The following is a 16,009-nucleotide window of genomic DNA, read 5'->3' on the forward strand; positions in this document are numbered from 1 at the left end:
CAGATGGAGGTTTGGTCTTGGAGTCAGAAAGATCAGAGCTCAAGTCCTACCTCTGACACATATTAGCTATGTGACCATGTGAGCAAGAAGCAAGTCACTTAATTTATTTGTACCCCAAGCAACTCTATAGAACCCTATATTCCAAATAACTTACTCATTCATATTGTGAAAGTTCTTGGTAATTACAGCAGAGCATTCATCAATTTGGACCCTAGCACACTATTTTTTTATTGTATACAAGAAAGTTCAGATTGAAGATCTGCCTCTATTTCTTAATGAATCCCTTTTCAAAGATACATTTGAGCACTATCATTCTTCTTTCTCACATTATATAGTGTATGATACTTTAATAGTTCGTGGTTTCAGATAATATCTAATTATTCCAAGCTCAGAACATTTGAGATCCTGGCTTAGGGAACCAATGAGCTCATTGCAAGGTCCATTTTGTTTCCATTACTACTTTAAACAAGGGGGAAAAGGTTTCTTTTCTTTTTTTTTAATAAACGTAGTCATCATTGTAACAGTCACCATTTGCTCTGAGGTAGGCCATTTGGCACTCTGCTTTCTTGTTCACTAAGTTCAAAGGAATGCTCCTTTAAAAGCTGAGACAGTATTTCTTTCCAATGTTCTCATATATCTGTTTCAAAACATAGAGAAGGAATTAGAATAGTTTTTCTCTAAAATAAACAGTCTCTTTCTTGACTGTTTAAAATGTTAATAAATCAATCCTGTTTTATTTTACTAACAATAGATGCATCTAAGGAAAGTTAAGAAGGAAAAAGAAAACTGTTTAATTCTTAAGTTTGATGGAGAATGTTCTTATATGCCTTAAGACTGTATCTATACACACCATATAAGAAGGAAACTGAGTCTGTTGTCTAGAGCATTCCTGGACTCCAAAGACCTATATTTTTCCCTCTGACCTATAAAATAGAGACTAAAATGCTTTACTATGAACAGTGTAGCCCAAGATAAAATGCTTCCAAAGACTTTTTCCACACTTCCTCCCTCTCACATTGGCATTTCCTCTCCTCTTGGCACTCTCAAAAACCTGACCTCTCTCAAATTGGCCAGTTTGAAAGCCTCACTGCCGAGAAATCTGCTGTTGGGGACTGTCTACTCCCAGGGGCCTAGCATCTGATTCACTGTCTTTCTCCAGACCATTACATTTCCTTACCGTGGCATCAATGTAATTACAGCAAAAGGTGGTGGGCATATAGGCATCTGTAGCAATTCATGAGTAGGTGGCCATAGTAAAGGACCAGAAACTTGATAGTGGTATTTGAAAATGGGTTCCCACACTTTTTTCACTTTTCATGGCAAAGGCATTGAACTTTTGAATTAACTACCTAAATTTCCATTCTGTTTTGTGAGTAGAACTTAAATCCTACTACTCTTTTCTCTATATGTATATAACATATACATTTTCTGTGTGTTCATAACATGCATACATGTTTGTATATCTTAACATACATATATATATATACATATACACATACATATTTACATAGTACACATGTCACTATGGCCACATAATTTCAATAACTTTGTTACATAGTGGACAGCCTAATAGTGATCTTGCATGGCAGACATATTGTCACTTAGGCCATACTCCAAGCCTTTCCAACCTGGTAACCCTAGCCAGAATTTACATTTTGCTGTCATAGCCTTTGAGAAGCCAGGAACAATTTCCCATTACTGTGAGGCATTGGAGTATAGATATGAATGAGGCATATAAGAAGAGTATAGATTTTTTAAAAAATAACTAACACCATTCATTTCAGTTCAGCTTTCCTATAAAGAGTTTCCTTAAATCACTGTCCATTTTTCAGAAAAGTTTTGTTCAGATACTGATCATACTTCTCAAACTCCCTTTCAACTCTTAGCATCTGTGATTCTGTGACCTGTGTTGAAATATCCTATGTTAAAAGTAATCTTGTCTATTAATGATTGGACTTAGAAAATATTAAAGGTGGTTTTTAGATCCCCCCTTCCTTAGCTTCATATTTTTAATAGCAGCAAAAGGCCATAGGTTTTATTCTCCATGCCTCATAAACACCTCATGTTAAGATGATGGTTACAGAACTGGTAAATTCAAAGGAGAGTTGTGGGATTTTCACTTTGTGTCCTAAGAACTCTTGGTCATAGTTTCACTGTTACCCTACTAGAGGAGAGGGGATCTGAAGGTATGTATGAAAATCCATTGATAGGGGCAGAGTTTAGAAGGGTTACCCATAAGACAATCTCAAATGTGCCATATGGCAGCATACTACGCAGTTAGTTAAGTCCTGTGCTTTTCTCAGGTTATTTTTGTTTAGCAGACATTTCAAAGCTCTGAGCATTAAGGAAATAGAAAGAATCTCAGTGTTTCACAAAATATACAAAAGCACTGAACAGAACAGTCCTTGTAGTTTACAAAATCATTTGCAGATGTTCAGAAATTTATTATGTATTTTTACAATTACTGGCAAGCCATCTCGGTAATCATGAAAGAACCAAAATTGTCTATTACCACAGTCCACAACTAGTGCTTTAAGAATTGGGTACAGCTTTCACCCTGGCAAATACTAAGACTATTCATTCTTTATATTTAAGGATATCTTGGTAGTAATGATGTATATTATGAGGATACCAAGAGCAAAACCTTGGTTGCAGAAAATATTCCATCACTTCAAGCCACAAGTATATGAAAACGAGTCAGCTTTTTCCCCCATCTTGTTAGTTTTACCTATAACTTGCCAATGGTTGAAAAGAGATCAACTTACTAGAGCAATGTGGAGCTTTCTCTAAAGCCATATGTAACACGTGATCAGTTATAGCGCACGTTGAACTACTGGCACACTTCTGAACACAGAGCAGGGACAGGTATGCGAAACTAAATTAGCTCAGTTAAAGTTTTCCCAGGAAAACCTAGTGAGCATACTTATGCTGCCAAGGACAGTACAATTTTCCCTTTCATTTCTCAAACCTAGATAATAAAGCCCAGAACAGAGCTGGAGACAAACTCATCTTTTTGTTTAATACCCCCACCTACTGTTCAAGTAGAGGATAGCAAGCTAGGCTGGTGGAAAACATTTTCACTCATGCTATAAACATAGGATTCTGCAATTCTGGGGTTTTGTTGGTAAGTGAACTGATGTGTGCCAATTGGCTGGCTGACTGATAGGCATCCTTAGAGCTATTGAAGCAAAAAAACTAGCCAAAACTATCTTTTGTTTCCTCAGTAGAAGATGTTAAATCTAAGCTGGAGTCTGTATAATAAGAACTGAAGGGGAAAAGCTTTCACTGAAGATGAAGAAGGTGTAGAAGACCTGAGTTTGTCTTAAAATGAAATAGGGTCAATCAATCAACAAGCATTTATTAAGTTCCTACTATGTCCCAAGCACCTCTCAGGAACTGCTTTTGAGGTTTAACATTTAAATCCAGAAAGGGAGGGGGGAAGAGGTAGGAGACTGTCTTTAACTATCTTAAAAATTTACTTGTTATAGAAATAATCTAGACCTAGAGCAGACTTTAATTTGAGGGAAGCTTCTTTGAGAAGCTAAGAAAGCAAGGACATTTTAAATAGCACATCAAAGAAATGTTAGATCAGCTGTAGCATTTTCAGTAAACTCCAACTCATTAAACTTTTAATGAAACTGAAAAAAGTCTCTTTCTTACAAAATGGTATTTGATCCAGAGGTGATCAAGATGCAACCAAGGGATTATGGAAGATAGAGTAAAATATTTGAAGTAGTTAGTAGAGAAAATGGTCTATCAATGGCATATTGAATTATTTGGGATAGGAAACCATAGAAAACTTTTTTTCCCAACAAGGCCAACAAGAAAAAAAGAAAGAGGTATCATAGAGCAAGACTAATGTCCCACATGGCAGTAGAGATGAGAGAAAAATAGCAATAGATTCAATCTATAGCATACAAGAGGAAATATCTAGACATGGCTAATAACCACATATGAAAGTCTTAATGGCCAAGAAATGATTAAGTATATAATATTTGGTGAGAAGCAGGTAAAACACTTGTGCTGCCTATAGTAATGGGGAATTGGGCATAAAGTTAGGAAGAAATGACACACTATACTCTTAGGAGACATGGCAAGAGTGCTCGCATAAAATATTTTTGTTCTGATTATTATGAGATCAAAAATATGTTATCTTTCTACTAACTACTATGTGGGCCTGTATTCTCAAATCAATAAACTTCTCAAGAGTGTCCACTCAATGCAAGGTACTGTGCTAGGAGGTAGGATTACCTAATACATATGTACATCCACATACATGTATGTATATGTGCGTATGTATGTATATGTGTACATGTGTATATGTATGCATATACATACATACACATGTGTGTATATATACATACACACATAATATATACATATATAAAATAGTTTCTGCCTTCAAAGAGCTAATACACCACCAGAATTCTCTCACCTTAACAGATCTCTCTTCATCAAAACCCTATCAACATTGTTACCTAAGATAGGCTTACCATTGTTTGGGCAAATGCTTATGCTTTACTTTGGGATTTTTCACCTTTCACCTTTTCACCTTTCTAAACTGTCTTCATTATATTTGTTTTGGTGGCTTTTGCGCATTTGTTTTCCCAGCTCTTTGGCTTATTTCTTATGAGTTAGGCAGCTTCATTCATTGATTCATTTATTCATTCAAGATAAAGATTCTAACCTCCGGAACCTTACAATCTGCTTAAGTTTACTCAGTCTTTTTCAGTCCCTCTAGCCATTCCCAAGTTTATACTTCCCAAGTTATATAGGCTACACTCTCTATCTGTAATGTCTTTGTTCTTCCAATTTTCCACACTTCTTTTGCATCATTCAGACAGATCCTGAAATCCCCCCTATTCTGTGAAACTTGTCTCAGCCTAACTGGATGCTTCATTGCCTATAGATGATAACATGGGATATATATATATATATATATATATATATATATATATATATATATATATATATATATATACACATATATATATAATTTATGCATTTTTTCAATACTTATAAATATGTGATTATTTTATTTACATAATATCATTAACGTCTTTTCTTTTAGATTGTAAACATCCTGAAGGCAATGGACACGTCCATTTCATGCTGTGGCTAACACAGTGCTACACATTGTCAGAAACTTAAAAATAGCTTAGGATGATTCTATTCTCTGGGAAAATTTAGATTCCAAGCACATGTGATTCTCTTATTTAGATAAATATCTGTTTGGAAATTTTAAAATTCAGATATATGATGACGATAAAATCATTAGAAAAAAGTAGGAAAAATACTGACAAATCAGGTTAAGAAATACTATTCACCATTAGAATCACTAACATTCAGCTCAGAAATTGATCATATGTACACTTGGGAAATTATAACTAAAGGGGGCAAGGGGGATCACTGGGACCCAGTACTAGAAAACATAGATGCTTAGATTACTTAAGCAAGAGGGCAAAGTTTGGACAGCAGACTTGGAAAGGGAGAAGGAAAATTCAGCTGAAAGGCCAAGATGTCTCTTCTGGCTAATGAAGAAGACAACTTATGCAAATCTGAAGCCAAGATAAATAGTCAAGTCAGCCTCCGCTTATGACATATATGTGTAATACAAAGTGCTTGAGGCCAAAATAGCATTGTAACATGACCGTTGGCTTAGAAGACAGAGGAGTTATGTCATAGATGTTATCTGGATATAGCAGATACCTTAGAGATAATCTCATCTGGCCCCATCATTTTCCAAATGAGGAAACCGAGGCCCACAGAGGAGAAATAAGGATCCAAGGTTGCAAAGACAATTTTGATCAGAACCAGAATTCAGATTTCCTGTTTCCAAATGCAATATATTTTCTATACATTATTCAAACAGCTTAGTGACTTTTTTCTCCAAATACTAACTTCCTTCCTGTTTATACTTTGACTTAATATAAATGTAAATTTCTCTACTACATATAAAATGTATACAGTAGTGAAAAATAATTTCTCATTTCCACAGTGTGGAAAAAGCAAGGTATTGAAATCAAAGATTGTGGATTCAAATCCCAACTCTGCTACTTATTACTTGTATGACTTTAGGCAAGTCACTTATTTGCCCCAGTTTCTTCATATGTAAAATGAGGGATTTAGATGTAGATAATTTCTAAGGCCTTTCCCAGCTCTAACATTCTATCATCTTGATTTTTATATATTAGTACCTAAAAAACCTTCAAAGTCATCAAAAAGTGAAAATATATTGGTTCCTTTGGTTCGCTTCAGTTACAAAAAGATACAACAATCTCAATAAACGTGTTTGTGTGTACTTTCATGTTAACATTTCACAGGTGTTTTTTTTCCCTTTCTGACTCTTTAAATCAATTTTAGCTATTTCTTCATATTTCCATTTTGAACCCAGAAATGTTGGAAGCATTAGAAAGCTTTATATTTAGTTTGAAGAGGAAATGCATTTCTGATGCATATCAAATTGTCAATTGGATTTCTGCACTGAGAATCTTTCCTTATAAGTGCTTTTTATAAGTGCATTTCAGGAGCACAGATAGTACCAGGAGAAGCAGAGGAAATACGGGTCTCTCATCAACATTTCACATAGGATTCTGGTTGCTGATAGTCTGAAAATTCTCTTTTGAAGGATGACACTTTTGCTGAAGTTTGTGTTGTCTATCCCCCTGTTGAGGGTATGGAAGGCCCTGAGTTAGCTTTAATATTCAAGATGAGGCCAGCGAAAGACAATGGACTGGGTATGGTTAATGGAGTTCAGATATGGAAGAAAATTGGGAAAGAGGAGAGGAACTCAAAAAAGATTGCTTCATATTTGCATTTTTCTAACGGGACAATTGTAGGTACCAAGAATGGAATCTTTTGCTTTTTAGTGGAAGTTCACAGATTGTTTAAACTAGTTCTCATTTTATAAGAGGAAATTAAAGCATAAGAGATTGAATGACATGACCAAGTGAACAAATAAAATAAGATGAGAGTATAGGTACCTGAATTTATATCCAGTGTGCTTTCCCCTAGACTATCATGTTAGGTGAAACAATAGATTTTTACTCTTTACTTCATTTAGTTTCATTAACTGATTACTCTAAAACATATCTATCATTAGATGAAAAAATATAATAGAGGTTATTATTTCCAGGGTAACAGTGCTATATGTGGATAGTCAAATGACAGTATTGCAGGGCTTCAGGGCATTGTGGTAAGATTTGATTATAATATTTGCAGTTATTTCAAAATGAAGTTGGTCTACAGTGCTGGGGGGTGGAGGTTACTTTTGGGTTTGGGGGATGATCAGTCAGTCAACAAGCATTTATTAAGTGTTTACTATATGCTAGATACTGAGCTAAGCAATGGGAATATGAAGAAAGGCAAAAATCAGGGGGCAGCTAGGTGGAGCAGTAAGTAGAGCACTGGCCCTGGATTCAGGAGGACCTGAGTTCAAATCAGACCTCAGACACCTGACACACTTACTAGCTGTGTGACCATGGGCAAGTCACTTAAACCCAATTGCCCTGCCTTGCCCCCTCCCCCTCAAAAAATATTAAAAAAAGAAAGGCAAAAATCAGTCCCTGCTGTCAAGGGCAATGATAGTACAATAGAGACAGTTTTTATAAGAAGTTAATGAAAGGTCAAACATTTTTGATATCCTCTGAAGGTATTGAACTCTTCAAAGAGCAACTACACCCATAACTCGCAATACCAGCTCAACTGTTCCCAATGCAAATTTCAAAGCATATGGCAAATTATAGGCAAAATACATGAACTTATCTATATCTACATCTATATATATCTGTATCTATGTCTATATACACTTTACATATAAACACATATTTATATATACATACATTATATGTTTGTTTACATGTAAAGTTGTATGTGTATATATAAAGTTTTATTTCTCAAAGAACTTACAGCGAGCTTTTGAAACATTATAGAGCATATATTTAATATTTCAAATTAAAGTTGAGCAATAAGTGGTTGACACAAAGTATTGACACCTGATATTTGCTTGTCTGTGTTTTTTAAACTTGGTCCAAACTGCCTTTTTCTTTCAATTTTGTAGAGAGATTACATTGTATTATAAATATTTTTAAAACCTACTATATAGAAACCTATCAATTGAGCAATGGCTAAAGAAAATGTGATACATGAATGTAATGAAATGGTACTCCTCTGTGAGAAATAAGAACATGAAGAATTGAGAAAATAGGAAGATTTATACGAATTGATGCAGAATGATTGTTATGATTGTGTGTGTGGTTTGTCGTTTGTTCTCGAAGAAGACCATGACATGATGCAGAATGAAGAGAAACAGCAAAACACTGTAACTAATGATTACAACAATGTAATTTGAAATAACAAGAAAAAGTTCTTAGGTGCTATGTAATTTTAATGAAACATATTTCATCCTAGAGAATAAGAAAATACATTTCCTCTTTTTTGCAGTAGGGAGAGACTTCAGCTGTATAACTGCATATGCTATCAGACTCAATTGATCTTTTGGTTAGCTTGACTTATTTTTCACCCTATATTCTTAATTATAAGAATTTATTGGAGAGGGAAGGGATACATTTGGAAATAAAGGTAACATCAAAAACAAAAACCCTACTATGCAATATAGAAATAATTTTATAAGAAAAAATACTTGGAAGAGTCCACCAATATTTAGAAATTTCTTTTCACAGAACATTGTTGACTGTGACCAATTAGCTCAATAGTTCAGGTGATATCACTTAAGATTTCTTTGTTCCCAACTCTTTAGGAGTTGGACTGGACCCTTAGTTCTGGCCTAGCCAAATGACCTGCAAAAGAGAAGATAGATGGAGCAGTGCAAATTATTCACCATAAGTGGAACAATATTTTAAAAGGTGCTTAGGTTGCATCATTCTTGAGTATGAAGGACATAATATCATGGAACAGCAGAGAGTGATGAAACTGCATTTCATTGCTTTTCTAGAATTTCTTAGGAAGAACAAGAAGCTAAGGAATGCTTTAATGTTTGTTCACACTAAAAGCAAAAAAAAAGAGGAATACTTGATTTCCAAAGTTCTGAATAAAATTTTCATGAGACAGAAGTAAGAAATATTGGAGAAAATAGTTACTAAAATTATAAAATACTTAAATTGTGTAGTTTTCCATTGAAGTATGATTTCATTAGTTTGTTGATTTCTTATAAGCATTAGAATGTGACAGTTTTATTAACAATCCTATTTATATTATAGGGATTAAGGGCAAAAACTGATCATTTTCAAAGTCCAAATCACAATTTAATTTACTTTCCTCTACCCCCAATGGTGTCATATAAACATCCTTTGACTATGGAAGGTTTTGTATTAAAAACACTTCTTTATTTTTTTATTATAGTAGTGTTTTCAATGAGGTGGCGCTACATTCAGAATGTTGCATTTATTCAAAATTGTTTGTTCAAGGTGTATGTGGGAGCCAGAGTGGAGCACTTTTGAATTTCCACTAATTATGGAAATGTATTTGAATGGTCTTGAACTGCATGAAAAAATTAGTTTTCTCCTTCAAAAAAACAAACAAGCAGTTCAAATGTAATACAGTGAAACATATAGTAAGAAGACCACCCACAGTTATTTGTTTTTTGCACGAAATTTCTGGATACTTTTTATCTCAGTATCAATTTATAAACATATATAGACATAAACAAAATTATCCTTTAGGCAAATTTGGCAATTAGAAATAAATTTACCTTGGTAAGCTATCAAATACATTCATAGGAGCCCAGAAATGTCATATTTGAATGAAGCAGAAAGCTATAAAGGCCATATCTCCTTTCTTTTCCAGCTGTTGATTCAGAATGTACCCATCTCGGACAATCATATGCAGATAGAGATGTTTGGAAGCCAGAACCATGCCAAATATGTGTGTGTGACTCAGGAGCTGTTCTCTGCGATGACATAATATGTGATGAACAAGAGTTGGACTGTCCCAGCCCAGAGATTCCATTTGGGGAATGCTGTCCAGTCTGTCCACAGCCTCCAAAACCTGTGAGTTTAAAAAAAAAAACCTTAAATAGTGCAATATTCATGTTGAGATGGATAAACTTGATATATTTTCCTGGGTCAATGATAGATATCATTATATTTCTTAGCCACAGAATCATCATTTTTGTTAAGTGCCTTTATTTTATTGTGTTATTCATCAATAGCTAAATGGAAATAGACTTCAAGAGTCCATAATTTCATCACTATAAGTATTTTAATGAATGAAGATTATAATGAATCTTATAACTTTTCTATAATTTAGTCCATCATCTTAAAGAATTACTGTGGCCAAAAAAATGGATTACTCTTTAAAACTGGTCCATTAATACCAAACATGCAGTCCACCACCAGGCTATCCTTTTAAATAGAAATTTAATTTTAAAATATATCTTTCTTTGTAGTTAAATGTAATTAGAACTTAGTCAATGTCTCTTTCTAAGATCATTGTTCAGTCATGTCAGTCATGTCCGATGCTCTATGACTCCCTGGATCTCTGTCCAGGGTGTTTTCTTGGCAAAGATACTGTAGTGGTTTGCCATTTCCTTCTCCAGTGACAAATAGATATTAAGTGACTTGCCTAGGGTCACACAGCCAGGAAGTTTCTGAACTCAGATCTTCCTGACTTCCTATGATACTGTTTTAAAAAAATAATAATGATGCCATGTTTATCAATAAACATTTGTTTAACTCAATAGTGTTTTGTTTCATAATGAACTCAGCTCCAGAATCTTCTACAGGACTCTACATTTATAAGTGCTTAATAAACTATTGATATACAGTTTCTTATAATCTCAGTGAAATAAACAAAACAATGGGGAACAAACTATCAGGTGATATAAAGAGAAGGTTATGAAAGTCTTCCTGGGCTGAAGACTTTTAGATATTTATTAAATACCAAACAAAAAAGACCAGTTGGAGAAAAAAGAATAAAATAACATTGAAAAGAAATAGAATTTACTTAGTGTGCATTCAGATGTAAAAATCAAAGATGGAAAATAGATCTGTTCTTATCTTTATTCCAATCTCAAACCAACCCAAAGTGATTGAGTTGATCCAAAATAACCTTTAGTAAAATACTATACCCTAATTTTTGTATTTCACATAGAGCTTTGAACTCTGTCATTTTATACTGATAATAATCATCATTATTATTATCATCAATAATCCAGCTCTGTGGATTAATCCACATAGGTTCCTCCCCAAGTGGAAACTCCCTCCACCTATTCAGATTGACAATTCATTTGTAACTAATTTTCTTAGAGAATTTCATGAGGACACTGAGAGTTTAAATTACTTGCCTATGGTAACATAGCTAGTTTGTTCCAATGGTGGAATTTGAACCTATATCCTCTGATCCCCTAGATGATTTCAAGGGGCAGGGGCAGTCTATCCATCATATATATATGGGATACATATAGATACATAGATATATGTGTGTATTATATCTATAATACGATACATTTCAAAATTAATTCTGTTGAGCACTTTTTTTCTAAATAGGCAATCATTAGAGCTCAGAGTAATCTAAGCTCTACTTCAGAATAGTTTAAAGATTAGCCCCAGTAAAGAGAAGGGAAGGAGGTTTTTGTAATAGCTACTAACTCATCTAAAATCATTTTAACCCATTGGTCATAAAAATCACTTGTCAATTTTTTAGAGTTCCATAATATTTAGAAAGGAGAGAAATTTTGTATTTTCAAGAAACTATAAGGGAAAAAGACACTTTTCTTTCAGAGAGATTGAGATAAGATGAAATATATCTATCAAATCTCATTAGCATCTCTAAGAAACTGTGGAACAGAGCAACATTTCCAACAACAGGAATTAAACCCAATTTTCAACAGTATTTGTTTTATTGGTGCATTTCTTAGACATTGCTTCTGCTTCACAAGAAAATGGCTTCTACGTCCTCCTTATCTTGTTTTTCTCTTTCTGCCTAGACTCCCCATCCTCCTAGTGGTCCTATACCTGCAGGCCCAAAAGGAGATCCTGTAAGTAAAAGATCTTCAGTGAAAGAAAATAATCTGATGAAAGGTTTCCAGTGTCTATCTTTACCCTGGCCTTTCCTAGTTGTGATAATTTCCTCATTCATACATTGTTTCATTGCCACCTGTTTAGATTCTAAGTATTGTGATAAAATTACTACAATAATATCTTTAATTTAATGTTTCAATTTTGATATCTCTAAAACCTCATGTAATTTCCATACCTCATGTGTCACTTTGAAAATTAGAATTAAAAACTCACAAACTGGCCACTAGCCATAAGTATTTAGTTTTTAATCTAGAATCAATTCACTCCTTGGGGACCTAGTGATAGTTTTCAGGGGGGTCTGTGAATTTTTAAAATATTTTGATAACTGCATTTAAACATAATTGGTTAATTTTGTAAGCCTTTGTATTTGATTTTTCTACTTAATCATATGATTCTGAGAAGGGGTATATAAGTTTCAGGCAATTGCCAAAGGGGCCTATAAAACACCCAAAAATAAAGACCCTCTGACCCGGAGCCATATTAAACTAATCATAAGTTTGCATAATATTTAGTGCCATCACCCACCAAGTGATAATTTCTCCAATAGATAAAATATCATTTATTCCAAAGAGGTTGTTTTTCTCATGCAAGACCTTGAGTTAAACTCTATGAGATGTTATTTATTTCAAATCATTAGGGCTTTGCTATTGCATTATTTTGGTTATCTTTTCCTTTTCTAGGGTCCACCTGGTATTCCTGGGAGAAATGGTGATCCTGGAATCCCTGGACAACCAGGTACTCCTGGTCCTCCTGGCGCCCCTGGAATCTGTGAATCATGTCCACCTATTAACCAGGTAAAATGTTAAAACCACCTGAATATTCCTTTATTCTAGTTAATCCTTCATTTAATCAAGATCACTCTCTAACCATCTGTAAGTGCTGAAAATTGACTTAAAGATTCCATGAGATCTTTTGAAGATTTCCATGTCTATTCTACCATTTCCCCCATGTCTAATCTAAACAAATCTCTCATACTACAGTTTCATCCTTCTTGTGCTACCCTCAGGGGAGATGAAGAACACCTGCTCACCATCGCCTGAGTGATCAATTAACAAATAGTGAAAAAATGTCATCACTGTGCCCCTTCATTATCTAATTGCTTTAGCTTTTCCTTAGAATACTGCTGCAATCAAATTTACCCTTATAATCTCCATACACCCACTCTCTAACTCTCTTTAACAGACATTTAACCACAAAAGAAAAAGGGGGAGAACTGTACCCATTGCCTGTATAATCCCAGGGATTTGGGCACTGAGTGAAGGTCAGTTTCTTATCTAGCAGGGTTTAGAAGAACTTTTGAAGAGGCCTGGCCAGTGCCTAAACCTTCTTATTTTTACTTTCAGTTAAAAAGGGCCATCTCTTTCTAGACAATGGCTCTGACTACACTTTCAGAAAAAGTATTGATGGTGGTGACATGGATAGAAATTCACGAACTGTCTTTCTTGTTTTAATACCATCCATCTAACATTAAATTCTTGACTGTATTTTACATTTCTTGCAAAACAATAACCCTCCAGTGTTCTAGTTTATGAAATAAAAGACGTCTTGCTAATCCTCCATTTATCCAGAGCAAAAAATATAATAAGCTTAAAAGAAGCCAAAGTTTTGTCTATTTTCTAAAAATGTTTTTAGTGGAATTTCTATGTGTAGGTCAAGAGCAAGTATAGACATAACCATTCAGGTAAATTTTCTTGACACTAATTATGGGACTACAACTTAAGAGACCTGGCTTCTGCCCCTACCTAGATATATGACCTTAAGCAAGTTTCAAGTTGAATTTTTTGTTGCTTTGTTTGTTAGGTTTAATTTCATCTTTTGTAAAATTATGGAATAAAAAAATTAACTGGTCTTCCACATGTAGACCTAAGACCTTATGACAGGTTATGACTATAGGGAACAGAAAACAAGCCAGATGATTGTGTGATACAATCTTATTTAGCTTGAGAGACAGACTACATGACTCTAGCCTCAAAGATACCCTCTTCTAACCACATAGAATTGTCAAACCATTTGTTGATCTGACTGTGGCATACAAATGAGATTTTGATTTAATTCAATCACATTTGCTTCAATTTTTCTGTTCCAGAATTTCTCTCCTCAGTATGAATCGTATGATGTCAAGGCTGGCGGTGTTGGAGCAGCAGGCATGCCAGGGCTACCTGTATGTACAACCGTTTATCTGTTTATTTTCCAGAGTATTAACTTGTTTTTTTTTTCTTTTAGACTGTTATGTTTTAAATATTTGCTCTTCTAAGAAATAGTTTTTTTTGTTGTTGTTGAATATGATCATCTTGGAACTGTCCAAAATGGGCTATGACCCTCTGAGGATGGACAAGAAAGTGACAGATGTGGTTTCTGTCATGTTTGCCCAGAACAATCTCTCTACTCCTCTTCCCTCCTCCCATCATCATTTTTCCCACATTAACTTGTTTCTTTGCATGTCTCATTTTTTCCATCCCTTTTTATGGTTATATATCCTTTGTTATTTCTCCTCCATCTTGCTTAACACAATTATTGTCCCCTCTTTGGTCTTAATCTCTTCATTATACAGTTGAAAGGCTGGATTTGAAGTCAGAAGACATGTTCAAATACCTGCTCTATCACTTACACCTCGTGTGACCTTAGATGAATCATTTAATCTTCATGGGCTTCAATGTTGTCACCTATAAGATAATGCTCAATGGCTTCTAAGATCCATTCTAGCTCTAGATCTATGAGTTTATGAGGTTTTCTTATCTGTTTCTACTCCTTTAATAACTCTATTACATATTAAAATCATTAATATTTAATAGCTCATTCTAGTTTAGAATAAATCCTTTAAATTTAGCTGCCTATACATTTCTTTCCATAATACAGGGTTCTATGTCCTATGTTTCTTTATTTTGAGCTTTTAGACTTTTAGACATTTTAATGATGAGAATTATGACAATAATATTATTACCAATTTTATTACTGTTAATTATTACTAGTTATAAATATTATATTTATTTTATTATAATATTAATTATATTATATGTCACATATATTTTATATATGTTATATAATATAAATATATTATAATATTAATTATATTATGTTACATATATTTTATATGTTATGTAATATAACTATATTATATTAATTATATTATAATTATTACTAATATTATATTGTACATAATTATATACAAATACATAATTATGCATGGTATGTATTATAATTATTAATAAATAAAAAAACATCCATCATTTTATACAGAGCACTGGTCCTGGAGTCAGGAAGACCTAAGTCCAAATATGGCCTCAGAAAATTATTAGCTGTTGATCCTGAGCAAGTCATTTAACCTTGTTTGCCTCAGTTTCCTCATCTGTAAAATGAGCTAGAAGAGGAAATGGCAAACAATTCTAGTATCTTTGCCAAGGAAGCCCCAAATGGGTATCACAAAGAGTCCAACACAACTGAAATGACTCAACAATAACAAATTAAAGCTTGTAAAATATTTTATGGCTACTATCTCATTTTATTCTCACAGCAATCCTGGGAAACAGTTATTATTATCCCTATTTTACAGACGAGAAAACTGAGGCTGTGAAAGGTTAAGTGACTTGCCCAGAGCCACACAGTTAGTAGATATCTGAAGTAAAATTTGAACTCAAATTTTCCTTCTTGACTCTGGGATCAGTATGCTCTGCATATAGCTCCCTAGCTGACACCCTCTTTCCACTATGTCAGAAGGCAATCAACCCAAATATGAGACTGTATGTGTTGATATTGAATCAAAGATCCATCATTGACATTAAAAGGGAACAGAGACAGAAGAAAGCTGATCTCCATCAGTGCAATGTAACTAGTGTGTATATCCCTGTATTAAAACTTACCTTGGAGTTGATATTAAATATGTCAGTATTTAAGAATAATACAGATATGTACCTATAGCCCAGCTCTAAAAATGTCTTATCTTTCAGATATACAACAGACATGGACATAGTAGA

The 16,009-nt window shown here is 33.9% G+C and overlaps 1 protein-coding gene across 1 annotated transcript in view; it reads left to right on the top strand.

The window, feature by feature from the left end:
* Positions 1-16,009, top strand: part of LOC118838709 (collagen alpha-1(III) chain-like) — a 65,994-nt gene that overhangs the window by 11,058 nt on the left and 38,927 nt on the right. Inside the window, 4 exon segments of the mRNA XM_036746070.1 lie at positions 9,805-10,007; positions 11,945-11,995; positions 12,719-12,832; positions 14,125-14,199. Coding sequence (XP_036601965.1) covers positions 9,805-10,007; positions 11,945-11,995; positions 12,719-12,832; positions 14,125-14,199 — 443 coding nt within the window.

Source organism: Trichosurus vulpecula, chromosome 2 (genome assembly GCF_011100635.1).
Source record: "Trichosurus vulpecula isolate mTriVul1 chromosome 2, mTriVul1.pri, whole genome shotgun sequence".
NCBI classification, from domain to species: domain Eukaryota; kingdom Metazoa; phylum Chordata; class Mammalia; order Diprotodontia; family Phalangeridae; genus Trichosurus; species Trichosurus vulpecula.